At 39.8% G+C, this 19,290-nt stretch overlaps 2 protein-coding genes across 5 annotated transcripts; one reads left to right on the forward strand and one right to left on the reverse strand.

Moving 5' to 3' along the window:
- Positions 1 to 1,106: 1,106 nt before the first annotated feature.
- On the forward strand, positions 1,107 to 8,132 carry rbck1 (RanBP-type and C3HC4-type zinc finger containing 1). Of its 2 annotated transcripts, none has more exons than XM_010771979.1 (13): positions 1,107 to 1,286; positions 1,375 to 1,444; positions 1,952 to 2,096; positions 2,381 to 2,477; positions 2,971 to 3,169; positions 3,748 to 3,869; positions 3,969 to 4,142; positions 5,109 to 5,269; positions 5,427 to 5,523; positions 5,927 to 6,106; positions 6,410 to 6,508; positions 7,034 to 7,177; positions 7,287 to 8,132. In XM_010771979.1, the coding sequence occupies exons 2-13, from the start codon at positions 1,405 to 1,407 to the stop codon at positions 7,365 to 7,367; spliced, it is 1,539 nt and encodes a 512-aa protein (XP_010770281.1). In that variant the 5' UTR covers positions 1,107 to 1,286; positions 1,375 to 1,404; the 3' UTR covers positions 7,368 to 8,132. The 2 variants fall into 2 exon arrangements, with proteins under 2 accessions (XP_010770281.1, XP_010770282.1); XM_010771980.1 differs by having other exon boundaries at positions 3,007 to 3,169.
- A 1,708-nt stretch (positions 8,133 to 9,840) lies between these two features.
- Positions 9,841 to 17,709, reverse strand: tbc1d20 (TBC1 domain family, member 20). Of its 3 annotated transcripts, none has more exons than XM_010771982.1 (8): positions 17,254 to 17,709; positions 16,828 to 17,013; positions 16,499 to 16,579; positions 14,219 to 14,405; positions 13,962 to 14,063; positions 12,558 to 12,699; positions 10,817 to 10,920; positions 9,841 to 10,603 (listed from the first exon to the last, which is right to left on the reverse strand). In XM_010771982.1, exons 1-8 carry the CDS (start codon positions 17,309 to 17,311, stop codon positions 10,339 to 10,341), a joined length of 1,125 nt encoding a protein of 374 aa, XP_010770284.1. In that variant the 5' UTR covers positions 17,312 to 17,709; the 3' UTR covers positions 9,841 to 10,338. The 3 variants fall into 3 exon arrangements, with proteins under 3 accessions (XP_010770284.1, XP_010770283.1, XP_010770285.1); XM_010771981.1 differs by having other exon boundaries at positions 10,817 to 10,995; XM_010771983.1 differs by lacking the exon at positions 17,254 to 17,709 and having other exon boundaries at positions 10,817 to 10,995; positions 16,499 to 16,574; positions 16,828 to 16,986.
- Positions 17,710 to 19,290: the final 1,581 nt, after the last annotated feature.

Below are 19,290 nucleotides of genomic sequence, written 5' to 3' on the forward strand. Positions count from 1 at the left end.
ACGCTACTTTTCACGGTGTATAGAGTAGTAGAATATGCACTCACATCATGAAAGATAGTAAGTCCTTGGCCGGCGCTGTGCAGCGGCTGCTGCTGCTGAGCCCGGAGGTGCTTCTGTTTGGCGGACTGCAGGCACATAGTGATCATCTCCGTACAGGCCAGCATCTTTGAAAAGCGTCGAGACACACCTTGGTCAGGGGGACCGCTGTAATGGTTGACGGGGTAAAGGTAAGAGTAAAGTAACGCTAGTAGTCTGGAGGAGAGGCAGGCTACAGGTGCGACAGAAAGCAAGTGAAGGCAAAGCAGGAGGAGACTCAGAGATGCTCTGCAACTTTGTGTTGTGCTGCCGAGCAGAGCTGCCAGCCCTTCCTGCTCCAAGCTCTGTGATTGGCTGCTTTTTATGCGCGTGCATCTGGATCATGATCTGGATCCGAGGAGCGTAACTTCACCACATACCCTTTTCCAGCCTCTGGTCATTCTTTCTGTAGTCAAAGCATAAACAAAACTAGTAATCCTTACATTTGAATTCTAAACATATCCAGATATTAATGTGAGATGATGTAATACTGTAAGAGTTATTGACACTAATTAAAATGTAATGTATTTTCTAATGTCGTGTGTTTTATAGTTCAGAGTTCAAGTTATTCGAGAGTTTAACGTTGAGTAATATTGACGCATTGATGTCGAACAGTACAATTCCAATAGATAATCCGGACACTGCCATCTGCTGGACGTTGAGAGTCATTGTTTTGAACTCTAAAAATATATTATGATTATAATCCAGAACCTTTCATTGCATGCATGGTTATTTATATTATGGTAATATTTTAGTCGTGACTTGATACTTGAGCTGGAGGCATAGCTGACCAGGGTAGCCCAATGTAAAAAGTATAGCCATAAGTGTGGGGGGGGCGTTAACTAAAGACAACATTCAGATAGTTAAAGGAAATGTTCGTTACATTTTTACAACATTTATATTATAAATCTTTTTGTAAGTGTACAAAATGCATAGATAAACTAAAAGCTTTCTAGTAAATCGAGGGGCGGAGCACAGCGATTTGAGCGAACCTTTTAAAATGTTTCTTCCTGAACTGAATGAGTTTCACTTTCCATTCTACCTATTGAGAGCTAGGCAGAGCGACAGAAGAAGAAAACAAGTAGTATAGCCTTCACTTCGCTGTGGTTTAACTTCCCATTTTACTCATAAACGGATTTTCCTACATTGAAGTAGACTATAGGAAGTGTGTGTTGAATGCGGACAGGACTGCAGCGACACGTCCCGAGAAGGTTGGATTTAAACTTGTGTTGTACACAGCTCTGTTTTGTCTTTACTGCCATGTTTGTGCGATACATGTTGTGTCACCTGTCGTTTCAGGTGTGATCCTTTACAGTCTATGGTGTGATCATGGCCTCTCCAGTTTCACCGAGAGGGCATTTGAAAGAGGGTTAGTGGCTCAACGTGGTTTCGATTTTGTTATATCTAACCTATTAGATCACATGATACTGCTGCTAATGACATTTAAATAACCGCATGTCCCAGTTAAAATAATGTGTGTATCTTACTGTGCGAATTATTTCAGGAGTGTTTTAAAGGATAGTCAAAATGTCATTGTCATTGTTTTGATTAGCCATAGGCTACTGTACACGTCTCTTCGTCTCTCTGATTAAAGTACAGTCAAATGTAATGTATACAGTAAGTGACAGATAAACACAGGAGTTGGTAGGAGCCCTATCTAAAGCAAGGCCAATGTATAGCACACTTCAACAAATGTAATGCCTTTAAAAAAAAAGAATAGACATAAAAGAAATAGGGCAAAAGAAACACATTATAAATCTGCATTTAAATACAATTAGACATTAAAGGTCAAAAGAAATGTAATGAGACAGGTATATGAAAGTGATTTATGTTTTCCCACATGAGGTTAAGAACTCTTCCTTTGCTTCCTGTGCAGCCGAGGAACTGGCCCTCTCTCTAAGTGAAGCCCTCAGCCGTGGAGACGGACAGGAAGCAGGAAAACTGTGTGAAAAACTGTCACAACTCTCTGTTCCAGTATCTGTCAGTGTCAACACTCAGGCCTACCCTCAGGGCTCCATAAGGTGGGACACTACTGTGTGTATGCGTGTGTCTGAGTGGGACTTCCTTATTCTGTTCAAATGTTTCCAAAACAAGTTTTAATTTTTAGAGCGCTGGCTGTTTTGAATTGGGATTGTATTTTATAAGGAATACGAAAATAAAAGTAAAATGTGCCAACAAGAAAAGTGTGTGCATGCAAGTGCTGCATATTTCTGGGTGTGGTTACTACAGTCTGAAAACAAGTTGAGGTTGGATGCAAGTGTAAATATAAAAATAGACGGACAAGGCTGTTCTATTGTTTCAATAGGTTGAAGGTTGGAGTGGAGGACGCTCAGTCAGATAACTACATCCAAGTGACTGTTCTGGTTTCATCTGACATGACAATTGCACAACTTAAAGACAAGGTACGGATGTAACGGCAAACACTTGCAGTTTTCTTCTTTTATCACTCTATCATCTATAGTACAAACCTGAGAAATCAGTAATATAAAGAGCCCATCCTTTGTTGAATCTGAAATGTTATCACTTGTTTAGCTGTTTTCTTTGTATTCTGTTCTGTATTGCCTCTGTTACTGTGTTTGAAGCTTTATATTTTTTATTGCAATTCTTCAAAGCATGAAATGTAATTAATGCTACAGATTGGTTTGTTGCTGTCTGTAGCAAATGTTGAAATTACATTACATTACATGTTAGACACTTTCATCCAAAGCGACTTACTGTGGACAATCCCCACAGGAGCAATTTGGGGTGAAGTGTCTCAGGGACACAATGACATGCTGACTGCAGTGGGGTTTGAACCTGTGCTCCCCTGATCCGAACACCAACCTCTAGCCCACTGCGCCACACACCTCCCAAATCAAAGTTGAATGATCTGTCTGTCTAATTTTTTGTTCACAGTTCAGCCATGACTTTGGGTTCGTCCCCTCTGTGCAGCGGTGGGTGATCGGGAAGCGGTTGGCTCAAGACCACGAGACGCTGTTCAGCCACGGGGTCCGAAGTGACGGAGACCAGGTGTTCCTGTTTATCCTCTCCGCCCAGGCTGCTCATCTCACACAGCAGCAGCACAAGCTGGATCAGGAGCAAGAACGCATGGATGGTCAGTCACACACACACACACACACACACACACACACACACACACACACACACACACACACACACACACACACACACACACACACACACACACACACACACACACACACACACACACACACACACACACAACATTGATTTACAAAGGGGGGTTTCTGGTACATTTTATTTGCTTTATTAATAACATTTGAATGGAAATCTGTTTTGCTTTATCATTATAGAACAGTTCTGAATTATTTTAGCTAAATATTTAGTTTTAATGGGATCAAGGAGTGCCAATACTAGTAAGGATATGCTTCATTGGGGTTATAATTATGAAGGAGTCCTTAGAAAATGTTCTCCCCTGTAAAGGATCCCTGGACCTAAACGTTTTAGGAACCTCTGACTTTAGCCATACTTTATTTGTAGTTTGATCAGACTTTGCCTGGTTGAAAAGTAACCACGCAAACAAACTGTCCAATCGAACAATGCACATTTCTGAAAATATACTGAGGGTCAACTCAGGCTTGATTACAGGTTTATGAAAAGGTCCACTTACTGGGTACATTTACATTTTATGGAATAATCATCTATGTTCAGGCATCGTGATGCAACTTTTTCCCAGAGGGACGGGAGGAGGTGGTGTTGAAAAGACAGCTCCAGACAATAAACAAGTTCCTCCTCCTCTTCCTGCTAAACCCAACGTGCTTCCTAAACCTCAGGTCAGAATACAACTCCTGTTGGACACCATGTCTTTAGTGTGGTTGAGCTTGTTTCAACATATACTTACAAACTTACTGTATTTATGCGTTTGTGAGTAGTTGGGCTGGACCTGCTCTATGTGTACGTTGTTGAACAAACCTACACGTCCTGGCTGCGAGGCGTGTGGAGGGGACCGGCCCGAGGATTACCAGGTGCCTGACATCTACAAACCAGACCAGCAGGAGATTCTTCGGATTCAACAGGAACAGTTGGCCACATTGCAGTATGAACAGGTAACAGTGCTCTTTAAAAGGTTTAAAATATGTATTCCTGAAAAGTTTTAAGCCTGATGTCAATTCTACATCTAAATTTGACGCAACCCTGATGTCAGATATTGAATAACATACAGTGGAGTTGTCTTTGTGTTGTTTCAAATGTATATTATTGAGGTCATAGTTGTCCTTCCTATTTACATACACAAGGGGCAAAATATTATAATACATTTCATTTGACATTGTCATCAGCTATGGCCTCAATGCTGGAACATATCATTGATGAAATAGCCCTATCACCTTGTCAAACAAAACTGAACCTCAAAGGCATCACAAAAGTAAACTTCAGGACAGGACGGGTGTATTTTGTGCACTAGATTATACAAAAAAAGGCCACTGACCTTATGATCAATAAAAGGTTTTACATTTATGCTAAAAGAAAATGTCTTTGGAGCGTATTAGCTCTTCTTTTTAACATTTAAATGTTGTTCTTTGGCAATGTTGGCAATGTTGTCAATGTTCCAATTATGAAACTATCCAATCTCATTATGTTTTACATTTGTTTTATTTTTAACACATTTTAGTTTCAAATGGGTGCATAGAGAATTTTGCGATTCATCAAAAATGAACTGATGTTGGAGAGTACAAACTGAAACTGAATGTGTGGTGATGTTATTAGTCTTTATGTTTTAAGAGCACACCAGCTATAAGTATGGAAAGGATAATACAAAGTTGTAACTAACATTCTTTATGGTATGTGAAATGCAGAAGCAGTTAATTACGCTACATAGCTAAATGTCGTTTTGTAATATAACACCACCATAAACTGTGGCGATGCTGAGGAAAACTAGTTGAATTGAGTTTGTTTTCATGAGCCTAGTGGTTTCACTTTCTATTTTCCAGCATCACGGGTCACTGTAATGAGTCATGTCAATGTGTGGTACATCTCTGTATTGTGATTGACTCTCTCTCTTCCTGGTGACGAAGGCTCAGCAGGAGGAACGTGAGAGGAACTACCGGAACTTGTTGGCAACAGATGACCAAAGCCTTTTCCCCAACGCCTCAGAGGAAGAGTGTCCCATCTGCTTCTCTCCCCTGCAGCCACAAGAGGGCATCGTGCTCAGAGAGTGTCTCCACGTCTTCTGCAGGTCTGACACTCTTAATTATTGTGTAGCTTTGATATTCAGTGTAAAAGTAAGATATGTATCTGCTTTCCAAAAGTACAATGACCACATTGACAATAATGTACAAAAATGTGTATTTAAAGCATTTATTTATTAGTATTTTTCTCATGTCTTTGTTTAGGGAGTGTCTCAAAGGGACTATAGTGAACAATCGAGATGCGGAGGTGTCCTGTCCTGAGAACTGTGACAGCAAGCTGCTGGACAGAGAGATACAAGCGGTGAGTGGGAGACTGGAGATAAAATAATGTTTAAATGGACAAACAGTCCAAAATCTAAAACATCAGTCTCATGCAAAAGTAAACAGGAAATAATAGCATGCATCAAATAATAATAATTATTCAAACAGTTAGTTGTTAAAGATGTGAACAGATTTCTATTTCAATGATCTATCACAATGTAACCTGATTGAAATATGACATTTCAATCTGTGTTTCTGTCTGCACTGATTGGTCAGACTGATTAAAAGAGGAAAGAAAAACATATCTTCTTCTAATGATTTCATCTCAAGGGCTTCTAACTGGCGGCAGATAACAAGTTCTATATTTCCTTTCCATGAAGATAACAGCCTTACATTATGCACACTCTTACTCTCCGTCTTTCTCTCGCTGTAACATTATACAGCTGCTCACAGAAGAGGAGCACCAGCGGTTTCTGGAGATGCGTCTGAGCATCGCAGAGAGCCGCTCCGAGCACAGCTTCCACTGTCAGACTCCTAACTGTCGGGGGTGGTGCATCTACGAGGACGAAGTCAACGAGTTCCTCTGCGAGCTCTGCGAAGAAACCAACTGCATCCTCTGCAGGGTAATTGTCGGATATTTACTATAGTACTTTGACACGTGTTTCACACTAGTTATAGTATAACTAGGATGTGACAAAGTGTAACTAGGATGTGACGCAGTGTACTAGTACGTTGGTGTTGGGATCAGGGGAGCACAGGTTCAAACCCCGCTGCAGTCGTTGTGTCCCTGGGCAAGACACTTCACCCCAAATTGCTCCTGTGGGGATTGCCGTATTGAGTATGTAAGTCGCTTTGAATAAAAGCGACTAACATGTAATGTAATGTATAAGCACTGAACATTAACAATGGTGAGTGTATGTTTGCAGGCCATCCATGAAGGCATGAATTGCAAGGACTACCAGGATGACCTGCGTATACGAGCGGAGAACGACGAGGCGGCTATGAAAACTAAGCAGATGCTAGATGTAGGTCAATGTTTTTAAAGTTGTAAGACGCCTCAAATGTAGATTTCTTACATCCTGTAGGGATCAACTAAAACAATGGTAACCAGACAATGTAACAATCTTAGTGCTAAATGATTTATTCTTCACTAATGTACATATTTTATGATAAATTATGAATATAGGAATGTTGTACTGTCTGCACTTTATATAAAGTAAAATGCTCCATTCCTGCCAAATTAGAGGTATTGTTATTTTTTATAACTTCTGGCTCTCATCTGGACTTTAAACCTATATTTAAATATCCATTTTGTAATTGTTTAATGGTTATTATAGCCACAGGTTTAATCTAAGATCAGCGTATTTATTTATGTTTTGAGTTATGAGTTTGACCTCTAGTATGTAGATGTTTAATGCTGCTGTTTTTTGTACATTTTAATAATTACCTTCAATCATCTTGAGTAGCTTTTTGTACTTATGAGTTGTATTTGCACATTTCTCCCTGCGGCTGCTTTAATATTTACATAACACTATTGTATTTCAATATAGAGCCTTCTACAGAATGGGGAGGCCATGAAGTGTCCACGGTGTGACATCATCGTCCAGAAGAAAGATGGCTGTGACTGGATCTGCTGTTTGATGTGCAAGACAGAAATCTGCTGGGTCACCAAACAAGCTCGCTGGGGACCAAATGTAAAATAAAATTCTCTTACATGCAAAACTCTTTTTCACAGTATTGGTTCAGTTTTCAGGAAAGTGTTTAAGCTATACACATGATTTCTTATTTGGTTGTATTTTACAGGGAAATGGCGACATATCTGGAGGCTGTGGATGCCGAGGCAATCGGCAGCCGTGCCATCCCAACTGCCAAAACTGCCACTGAGGGAAGGAGACTAACAAACACTCTTAAAATACATCTTGCCACATAGACACAAGCTATACAAACGATATCTCCTACATCTCCTCAATAAGCTTTAAAGGGATTTTCTGCTCTATTCAGAATATTTTGTCATGATAAATGAATCCGCTATTTACATTTTGACCTCTGGCTATTAGTTTCTTTACAATTCATATTGATGAGCCAGCAATCATTGTGCATTTACTCTGGTTTAATTAAGAACTCTGATAGGATTATACTAAAAAAGTATAAACAGAAGTTACCAAAAAGATAATAACTCCACAAATAATAAAATCCCATTGTTTTTTTCCTGTGTGTACTACAGTTACAACTAACAATAGCATTAATTCATTAATCATGATCAACTCTTATCCAGGACTACAGACAAAAGAACAATTGCTGGATACCAAAGTGATGTCTTCCTATGTGAATGTATGTTTGCTGCTTTTGCTTAATAAGTGACAACGTTTATTTGTTTTCAGTTCTGTAAAAGAAAGCCATTTTCTTTGAGTTACCTAATTAGACTGTGGTGAAGGATGTTGTTTACGTTGAATGGAAGGACTTGAATTAAGTATCAGTTTGAAATAAGGGGAGCTGGACACATAATGATGCTGTGATGCTTTTAGGACTTTAACTGAAAGTGTTCATCCCTCAATAAGTACAGTACCAAATGGGCTATTACATATACAATATATTTTGGGAATGTCTTGTATCCATGGAGTGTGTTGATTGTCTCTCCATTAAACTGCCAACAAAAGCATAGCATGTTAGCATTATTGTAACAATGAAATGTGCAGACACAGCTGAAGATGGTAAGTGACTAAGTAACTCATTCCAATGTAGTGATGAGCCTTTAGCGAACACGCTGAGTATGAAATGTCACAAAATGACCAATGTGTCTATTAAAAACAGGTTTTGAGGAAAATATTAAATAAAGTAATGTCTGGTTACAAATCCAATTAACGGTTGTCGTGACTTATTTAAAGGCTCAATAATGGTATTTGGCTGTAATCTCTTTAGTGCGAATGTTAATACCAGTCACAATACGTATGTTATCATGTGTGAGTCCAAGCGAGTGAACATTTTCAATATAGTTTATTAGCATTTTCTTGTACAACTATACATTAGTATTTATTATAACAAAATAAACATAAAAGGCAGATCAATCAATGAGTGCAATGACAGTAAATAAAAACCACTGAGTGCAGATACATGGTGCATTACAATGCTGCTGAATGACTACGCTCTCAGGCACCTCAGGGACATGTTCCAGGTCACCTTCATTTTAAATCCCCTGCTCGCTGAATCACTGATGTACCCAAAGCAGTAGACCACAACACAGGAATGGGATGCTTGGGAATTCAGTGCCTAATAAAGCAGATGCAACTTTCCTCAACATGTTAATTTAATGAGATGAGACACTTTTAGATGACTGGTTATGGTGCCATATAATATAGGTGACCTAGAACCAAGTCAATAACTAGCCCCAATTCTCTATTTTAAATTGAAATGCTCTGACTAAATATTTGCTATGTATTTTTCTGATATTCTTAACTATTGAGCTGAGTACCACACTACTGAAACCTAAACAACCCACCTTACTTCATTATGTGATCGGATGAAATGATTGGAGCATTAGAATGAGCTGGACTGCCTCTGAAATGTGAATGCCACACTCAAGCAATACAACTTACCAAATGGCATGTGTTAAAGCTAAATTCACATTAAAAACAAAAAGAACTTGGACAGCGCTCCTTCGAAGGCTGAGGTGCTTTTTTCCCCCTGACTTGAACACCCTTAAAGTTGTAGTAAGAAAAGCACCTATGAAACCTTTTAAAGTGATTTTGTAAAAATAATGCAGTCCTTGTTAACTTGTTACTTTTCTCATTGTACTCGCTGTTTATTCCAGATCTGATGCCAATATTTGAAAGAGTCTATTGCTGAACTATAAGGAGAGATCTAAGTGAAGCAAGCATATAACGGTATACAACCAAACAATTAAGTGAGTCAATAATGGGAAAGCTCTACCATAACAATTTCTATATGGTTGATTTTTTTCTTCATGGATGTGAAGCGGAAATCCATTTTGGGGCATAATCATCTGTATTTTAAGATTCAAATGTGCATCTAAAGTAGGCTGCAATACTATATCTAGTATATATATCTACTTTGATAAAAACTGATAATGGGTATTGTTGATAGGTTTCATTGAGTACAAATTATTATTTGGACAACTTTGAAGGGAACAAACATGCCTGAAACATAATAAAAAAAGTGAACTTAAAAAGTGCCTGTTTGTCATGACTTTATACAACTGCTATAGATTAAGAAACAGTACATTATAAGGATTCTATCAATCCTCTATTTGGTCTCAGTCCAGTACACACACACACACACACACACACACACACACACACACACACACACACACACACACACACACACACACACACACACACACACACACACACACACACACACACACACACACACACACACACACACACACACACACACACACAATTAATTGGCAGCAGTTTCAAGTGTAGCGAGTCCAACAATATTTCAGCATATATCTCTGTGATTAGAACTCAATAGCAGATTATCCTATTACCAAATATAAATATACTTTAATAATGACACTATCAGTAATAGTTCTTAGAAAAAGAGTCTCTTCATTATAGCAGGATGAATGCTTCATTTGATAACACCAGCAATAATACTGGTGCGTGATCTTCAGGAGTCATAAAAAGGACCTTCAGATGGAGCCTTAGAAGTCCTGCATAGGATGTGAAGACACATCCTAGCAGATAACAGTAGCGTAAGACGCTCCAGACAGTGTTATTGACTGTATTGTTCCTGCTTTCATTCATTCAAGTTTATTGGGAACAGACCCACCAGCTGGAGTCAGTCAAGGACCGGTATGTTGGAGCGTAGGAGTCGAAAGAGGAGCAGCTCAAGGAAACAAGTCCAGTTTGGGGGCCCACTGCAGGGCGCTGTTGACCACGGCGAGGGCTGCAGCCCCTAAAGCCACCGTCAGACCCATGACAGCCAGGCGAACAAAGCGGCGTGCAGCTGAAGGTTGTGCCACCGTCACTACAGCGTTCGCAGCTGATCTCTCCAGGGCAGCCTGTTTCTGTTTGCGCCGGCGCCGGAGAACAGAGTCTGGCCGCTGCTGAGTTGACGCAAGGTCAAAGTCCTTAAAGGTAGAGGCTGCCATGCTTAGGAGGAAAAGAGACGGCACAAAGAGGGAGTGAGAGAGAGATCAAATAAAAGCGTTAATGAGGGAACAGTGAGCAACCAAGTGAAGAAGTGGAAGAAAGTGATTGTTATTATAAATAGTAACATTCATGTTTCAAAGTGTGAATGTAGTAGCAGAGAAATTAAAGGTAGCATCTGAAAATGCAAGCTGGAATCCCTCAGGAGTTTAGTACCTGTCATGCGAGGCGGCCTCTCTGGCCATTTCAGAGGGAGGGAACTGGACAAAGAGGTCTCCTGCTCGGCTGATGAGGGTCTCATATGGCAGATCCTGGGGAATCTGAGAGAGCAGGTGATGAACCATGGCCATATCGCATTCACACTCAAAAACCTCCTCTTCCCTGTACAGTACGATCTGCAACCAATATCACAGAGAACAGGCAATTATCCACGATGAAGAAAACGTGCACATTTTCACAGACAAATATAAGAATGAACACAATGAGCTGTCCTTACCTGAATAATTACATTTAATCTACAAATATGTAATGTCAGAGATGGTCATGATATAGCTTATGTGCATTACAAAGTATTAATACATTATTTTGAATTGATAAGTTACCCAAAGTCTTAAAACCACACCATAGGGAGAGGTCAACAATGTGTCCATATCTTGCCGGCCATGGCCAGGTCCCATTCTTGGGGTCCAATAACTATATCATGCTCAAGCCGTTATCTGTGTTCCCCGGATACCCAGAGCCTCCTCACACAAGAGGTTCATCTCAATTTCCCTCCTCGACTCCTCTCTCCCCCTCCTTCGGGACTTGACTCGGAAATCGATCAGGACAAGCCATTTTGAAGGACGTCCGAATCGCTGAAATGCACACGGAGGAGTCGAGGAGGGGTGAGGGAGGAGGCTTCCAGAGGAGACGAGAGGGAGGATACACGAGAGCAGACTACGCGGAAGTGTTTTCACTACTCGCGCATCAGAGCTCCGCCCACAGCTGCCTCTGCTCACTGCAGCTGATCTTACCGTTAGAGGATCAGAGTCATTAAATGTTTAAAGTGCTTCAGTAAAACATATTAAATCTCTTAAACGAATGAGGAGATCATACTCTATAAAAACATTAAAGTGTGTGAAATAAACTTACAAATAATAATGTTTTGATTATAAAATAATAACTTAGCCTACAGTTCTTACTTGTGGTTTTTGATGCATGTGTGGCAGACCCACAGAACGTCAGACATTTAGGATGTATACAAATACAGGTAGCATAACTAATACATATTTTAGTGATGTGTGTCTCTCTTCTGTAGGACAAATTGAATAACAACATCCAATACAAAAGTTGATCTGAAACAAGCTCAAATACCATAATGAAATTAATCCATCAATGATTATTATTGTTATGATTATAACTTAGATGAAATGTTATACCTGGAAAAACAAATGCAGGACCGAAAATAATACATAGAAAACTATAACAAAAGATGAATGGAAGAGATGGACGAAATCATTTCAATGAGAAACTAAATCCCAGGCAAGTCCAGTGACAGGTTATAAAACTGCACGCACCAGAAGTAAAGGGCGTTGTTTATGGAGACGCTGGAGTAAACGAGGACATCCCAATTACTACGTGAGGACTCCTCTGTCACCTCCTCCTTTCCCTCACTCGCGTCCCTTCCTTGCGTCTTAGCTCCGCCTCCGCAAGACGCGAGTGAGGGAAAGGAGGAGGTGAAATATTCAATTGAGATGAGCCTAAGGTGTTTAATGTGTGAAGGTCACGGAGGACCCTCCTTGGGAGGAATGCAAAGTTGCAGATAAAAGAAAACCTCCCCAAAGTCTAAGTTTTGGTCTTGGACTCACACACAACATTATGTAGCTCATATGAATGTTCTTACCAATAGTTGTATTAGCTTGTATTGCACTGTAAACTATAGAGCTTTTAATGGTGTAAAGGGGCGGATTTAACTCACCACAGCAGCAAAGTATATGGGCATCAATGGGTGGCAGGCCAGGAAGAAGTCATACAACCGGACAACATGGCGGAAGTCTGAAAGCACGTGGCCGAACCAGGTGATGAGCCAACTGAGAGCGAAGACTGTCCCCACCTCAGCCCTGAGAATCAATCAATACATGCCAGCGATCAACACGCAATCAGGCAATATAACTTTAAGGTGTGTTATAATTGTTTTAAAAATTGTGCTTTCTGGAAGTGGCGGACACAGAAAGCTAGTCATGTTAGCCCTCTAAGTGCCCCCCACTTAACCTGTGTTTCTAAGTCTTTACAGACGTAACTGGAGCTGTCATAATAGGATCAGTATGTGTTAAATGCACCGTCATACTTCTCCTTCTCTTACATCACCACCATATGATTTGAGATTAAATCATTGTTGTTTTATAATACTTGGAAGAAGATATCTCTAAAAAGGTGTGTCACAAAGCTGCATGCACAATTCACATTAACTACCAGCCTAGATACTGTGACCCTCCTGCTACCCTCTTGTCATGGCAGGATTAATATAGAACAAACTGCCTTGACAACTAAATGAACAAGCTTTTGAAACTAAATATATTCAATCAGGACAGCAGACACCGGTGGGAAACATGTAGAGCAGATATAAATGTATCCCATTACACAACCACAGGGAAAGATGTGTAGGGTATGAAACGTTCAAATATTCTTATCATTCTGCCTAGATTAAAACTGAGGTTGTTAGGGAATAATTTGCTTAGGTATTCAACCTTCGACACAGTTCATAACTTTCTCCTCTCACTGTCTCCTTTCCCATGGCATAGGTCTACGGCCTTGGGTATTGCTGCTATCTCTTTTAAGGAGGGGCAGCTTGGGCGCATTGTTGTTGCCAGTCTGTGACAGAGCACAAGCCGCCATGAGGTAGTTTACTGTTCAGGGACGAAGGTTCCCTGGCGCGCATTCCTTTCTATGGACGAGAGCTCTAGTTAGATTCAGGGTCCATAATTGTTTATTCTCACTGATGAGGAATGTTGATTATTACACTCCGAACTAGTTAAAACCTCGAGCTACAGAAAGAGTTCTTCATCAAAGCTCCAACTCTCCTCGTGTCTCTCTGAGTCCTGGCTCTCCATTGCTACAGAAGTTTCCCCCACTGAGGTAACTTGTGAATTGTGTTTATATGGCACAAACAGTATCAGAATCAAATGTATTGCCACGTACGTTTACACATACAAGGAATTCACCAGATAACTTGTAAATGTACCTGGCAATAAATTTGATTCTGTTTCTGAAATGAAGTGGGTATCGATTTCTTATTTTGCAAAGTTTCAAGCCCTCGAAGTAATCTCTTATGAGAGAATCATTTGCTTTGGTCTGTTATCACTAAAACAACAGAGAGACTTACTGCTGCATGAAGTCATGCACCTCAGGGTTGACTCTTTCAATGATGGGCATCAAATAGTTAAGAATGTGTTTTGTGTTGTCCATGGTAGGATCCATGAAGTCCCTGAAAAAAAGCATACAACAAAGAGCCTTTTTAGAGAACACAATTGGACTATTGTTGTAAAAGGAGGAATAAGAGAAAACATAACAGAGAAAGCTAAACTGAGAAAATAGGTAGTAGAGTACAAAGATGCTGAAGATGACGTATTTGGTATGCACCTGAGGTGATGGGTGGAGAGCTTTTCCACAAGAGCAGTTGCAAGGCGCTCTCCAAGGACCAATAGGAAGGTGACAACGATGTCATGGTACCCTTGGTAGTAGTGCAGCTGGGGATTGCGTTTCAGAACTACGAGGATGATGTCTATTAGTTCTTCTTGGAGACCCTCTCTCTGTTCGTCTGGCATACCTGTACAAGGCCACCCAAAATAGATTAAAGTTGTTAATGCTAACATAGTCTGGGTGTGTATTTAACCAATGTAGAAAAGGTGCTTATTTTATTCTACCCTGCTTTAAAATAGGAGATAATGCAATCTAATGAGCATGAATCGCAACATGAATTATAATTGTACCTACTAGTCCAACCTGCCAGAAACATGAAGAATAAACAAACAAACAAATCCTCAACTTCCATCAATTAAAAATAAAACCTAATTGGTTCAATTGCTTTAAGTACTATGGATCCTTTTTATATTTATAGGACACTATTGAAAATAACAGTACACTATATTAGCGCTGAGGTTTTTTCCTCCAAAACTAGCAATGACTGATTCTTCAATTCAATGTTTAAAGTCTGAACTCTTTGACTTCCACCTGAGGCCTGTACGACGAAGCCGGTTCAACCTAACCTGGATATGTTTGAGTTAGCCGGTTGGCCTAATCCAAAACATGCGTGCTCTCGCTAAGCGGTCCTACGACGCGGGTTATCAAGTGGATCGCTCAAGCCAGCCGTGACCTATCTAGTTAGGTGAGCGTTCACATGAAAGGGGTGGTATTTGGAGCATTCGACCAATCACAAACATGGACAAGCGCAGCGTCATACTTCCTGAATGAAAAGTCAACTATAATATTAGACATATGAAGAAGTTAAACTTTAAACATCCATGACTTAAACACTTTATCCAGGATAAAAAGCCACATAGTTGCACCTGCAAGGTGAATACAGCTGGTAAAAGAAAAAGTGTTTGAATGCGTACATTAACAGGTTTATGATATCCCTGCCCCGTCTAAGACACGATCTGACTTTAATTACATTTGACTCGAGTGTTTCTTCAACTTAATGTGTTGCTTAAAATAATACTTCTGCATACAGTGACACTGTGAGTGTTGCACGGACAGATACGGCTCAGCTGACTCAGATAAGGAAATATATGATACAGTATGATGTGATATGAATGATAATGGGACACATCGACGTCTGCACTCACAGTGCCGCGGACTGTACTTAATGTTACTCTGATCCGGTTACTTATGTTGTGGCAGATATGTAAGTAAGCTTTCTTAACGCTAATGTTATAATAGTCCGATTGCTCTGAAGATGGGAGGTGATATTCTATTAATGTTCACGTTCACACAGTCTGTGATTTTTGCCGGCCGTCTTTCCTGCAACGGCAGTTTTTTTGTATTTCCTTTCTCCTGTAATATGACTTGATCGCTTTAAACTCCGCACACGGAGCTCTGATTGGTCAGCAGGCAGTGCTTTCACTGAGTTGAGCTCTTAGCCTGCAAGCTAACCTGCTCCGGGGCAGGTGAGCCGCACAGCATAAGTTACCATGGAGATCTAGCCCGCTAAAAAGAGAACCAGCGTCGTAGGACCGGAAACCCAGAGTTTTCCCTGAAGTTAGCCCGCTAAGCGAAAATCCGGCTTCGTAGTACAAGCCTCAGATCACTGGCAGGTTAAAATGTACTGAAATCAGAGCTTTCTTTTGTACCAAAAATAGCATTTGGGTGGAGATCCTTGAAGCTGAGTGCTACATTGATAAATCTTGATTTGATTAGTTGAAATATTTATATGTCTATGGTTGAAATACTAGTGAGATGGACAAGCAGAAATTCCAGTAGCGCTGAGTTTAAAACAAATGTCTGCACCCTCTTTTGGAATTCTGTCTTTTTGCCAAGATAAGTACAAGTAAAAGTCAAACTAACGGCAAGTACTTGCAAAGCTTTGACATGGAATTGAACTGTGCTGAAGGATAGTACACTTAGATTTGCAAAGGCAAGTGGATGGTATGATGATTGGTATTAAAGTAAATGTAACAACACTAATTATCAACAAGTTCCAAATGAAAACAAGCCCCTGAGCAAATATGTATTTTTCTGTCTGGTTCAAATCGTAAAGGAATTAACAGTATATTTAACATCTTCACTTGAATGGTTAGATTTGTTGAACAGTACTGTTGAACAGCCTGATCGTGTTTGATGATCTATTTCAGTTTCTGTAGGAATACATTACTAGCAGGGCTTTATGAACCACTTGTATGAGAAGGTATGTGTTCTACTGACCAGGTGGGAACCTCCGCAGAGATCGCTGGACATCCAACAGCACCTGGTTGTAGTCCTTGTTATCCTCCCGGTCTACCTTTTCTGGACAAGACATATTCAGGTTCAGGTTATTTATTTGTACTCGTCGGTATATTTCGTTTGCAGTAAAATACAATGTATCAATCGTGACACACGTTTTAAACAATAGACATGTCACCATCAGCATTACCATACGTATGAAGGAGACTTTGCACCTAGGATGCATAGTTCATGCAAAGTGAGAAAGGGAAGGCATTTGGGATGGCATAGCCGATATTGCTCTGTTTGTTGATATGTTGCTAACATGATACCTGGCTCTTGTTCCAAGACATGAGGAGGGACGTTGAGAAGCCGAGGCCAGACTTGACAGCGGATCTCATCGGTCAGCAGTCCTCCTTCACTGATAGCCATCCTTCTTAAAGCAGCAACATCCACTGGACTCACACTGAGGGCCTGTGTGATGTCCGCAATTTTCCTTTTCCGTCTGGTATCCCAGTCTGACACACGGAAAAAGAGAGTTAGCCTTTGCTTAACGTCACTGTAATGTTGAAACCGTTAAAGCTACTTGTACATGCAGCTAACGTAAGGTTAAGAGGGACATTTAACCAACTCTAGCATGGGACACATGTGATCACGTTCTTTTAATTAATAGGTATCTAGAGTCTAGTTTCGATATGAATTCCCACAACATATGGTTGCCCTGAATGAAGAAAGCTAACGTTAACTTAGCGACTTACCATTGCCCTGTCTTCCATTCGCAGGTGACGAAGCCCCGTCCCTTCTGGATTTATTCATTTTCTCCACTTCTCGATAAGTCCTTGTTAGATTACATGACTTGCCATCCTTCTATCTTTGCCTCTCTAACCTGAATTTAGCCCTTCATGGCTACCAATGGGAAGCTAGCTATCTAATTAGCAAGGCCAGCCTCATACAAACACAACCAGATAGTTAGCAAGCTATTTAGTGCTAGCTAGTTATCAAGCTAACACTACTCTGCCCTGGTTCCGAGACTGCTATTTTCAGCCACACTGCCATTATTATTCAGACTTCAGATAAAGCTGTAAACAATAAGGAAACGCCGCTTAAGCAATACAGTTTACACCGCTGACACTGCTGCATGTTTACATTGACGGAAACGACCAATAGGATACATCAGCTTTAGCTAGCCTCCCTACTCAGCCTGAATGATGACGTAGCGTCAAGACGATGGGACGTGACGAGGAGGAGATGCTACCTCAAAAGTAAAGTTAAGGAGGTTTACTTTAAAAATGACAATGTACACACAATATATCCCGCAAAAAACACACTGCAACGATTTGGACTTGATATTGAATATTCCTGTACACTTTGTAATCTACAATAAGGGACTATTGGCCATTTATTTTATGAATGTTTGTATTGTAGAATATTGTGGTATGATAATGTTTTATTAGGAAAAAGACGGGACAAAAGGTTAAACTGCAGGACAAACACCTTGTACTTCAGGGATGATGGTATGGACGCAGATTTGGTCTTTTTTGTGTAGTTAATTGTATTTTTAGGGAAATTTCATATCCATAAAAAGAAATGGGCTGACTCCAAACCACATTTTGAAAATGTGCATCAAGAATGTAAAAAATATAGGCCTATCACTATTAAAAACATTAGGAATAAGAATATTAATATTTAATCTGAAGTATCAAAATGTATTTTTGTCTTTTCTTTTTTCTTTATTTACTGTATAATGTCTTGTTGCTTTGTATGTCTGCCCCTGGACTTTGTCTGTTGTATGTCAAATGTATGATGTTCATGTATGATAATTGAACAGATGAATACAATACAAAAATACAAAAGGAGGAGATGCTACCTTCCAGACTGTATAATAATAATAATAATAACAACAACAACAACAACAACAATAATAGCAATAATAATAACAATTTACAAAATTAAATGATTACACATCAACAATTATATAAAAAACTATAACTACATTTATAACGAATGATTCTAATCAGGAAATCATTTGATTTGTTGATAGACACATAAGAACGTTTATAGTTGATTGATTTATCTTTCAATTACTGATTGGTTTACCTTTATTTGATTTGTCTCCTATCTAATTGGACCTACTGGACTTCATTCCAGTCAGTGGCATAAATTGCACTGTATTCTGACCTGAGGTTGTACATTGAACTGTCCTTGTGAACCAACACTTTGACCTTCAACGTGTGCTCAAAAGGTGATGTCAGTTTCAGGTGGGTTTTGAGAAACACTCAAATAAATAAAGCTCACTAGTTCGCTGGTATAGCAGATTAGTCCTGTAGATATGTGGTTAATTTTAGCACCAATGTTTCTTTATTGTTCCAGTGTCAATTTAAAGCCAGACATGTGATTATGATGTTGAATTTGATTTAGCTGGCATTAATGCTATATTCAAGTGCTCCTCGAACATGTGTTTCTTCTTTTTAGCTCTGCTGTAAAAAATATGGGTTTTAAGGCCACAGAAAGTGACATCAAAGAAATAATTCCTGAAAGGAGTGGGTGGATGGGATTTGGGTCCTAGTAATATGAAGTGTTTTGTTCTTGTTAAAGCTGTTGTACTTTTTACATAAAACACAAGGCTAACACCCGTAATTGTGTCTTTTGTTTGAGAGTAGCCTATTGGGCTATGTATTCATAATATAATCCAATAGGCTATCCCTACATTTGGTGGTAAGCATCACATCATATTTTTTCAGGTAACGCTGCTAGCCTATAAGTCAAGTTTCAGTGGTGCATACTGCAAGGTAACC

This window comes from Notothenia coriiceps, unplaced genomic scaffold (assembly GCF_000735185.1).
Source record: "Notothenia coriiceps isolate Sejong01 unplaced genomic scaffold, NC01 NC01_scaffold00010738, whole genome shotgun sequence".
In the NCBI taxonomy this organism is placed as follows: Eukaryota; Metazoa; Chordata; class Actinopteri; order Perciformes; family Nototheniidae; genus Notothenia; species Notothenia coriiceps.

What these genes read in the sequence shown, in the direction of transcription:
- tbc1d20 (XM_010771981.1), bottom strand. Translation starts at nt 17,311, where the DNA reads ATGAATAAATCCAGAAGGGACGGGGCTTCGTCACCTGCGAATGGAAGA. An exon ending in TCTGCGGAGGTTCCCACCTG is followed by an intron (nt 14,406 to 16,498) that starts GTCAGTAGAACA and finishes GGCCTTGTACAG; the next exon opens with GTATGCCAGACGAACAGAGA. An exon ending in CTCTCCACCCATCACCTCAG is followed by an intron (nt 14,064 to 14,218) that starts GTGCATACCAAA and finishes GCTTTTTTTCAG; the next exon opens with GGACTTCATGGATCCTACCA.
- rbck1 (XM_010771979.1), top strand. Translation starts at nt 1,405, where the DNA reads ATGGCCTCTCCAGTTTCACCGAGAGGGCATTTGAAAGAGG. An exon ending in GAGAGGGCATTTGAAAGAGG is followed by an intron (nt 1,445 to 1,951) that starts GTTAGTGGCTCA and finishes CTTCCTGTGCAG; the next exon opens with CCGAGGAACTGGCCCTCTCT. An exon ending in GGAGCAAGAACGCATGGATG is followed by an intron (nt 3,170 to 3,747) that starts GTCAGTCACACA and finishes ATCTATGTTCAG; the next exon opens with GCATCGTGATGCAACTTTTT.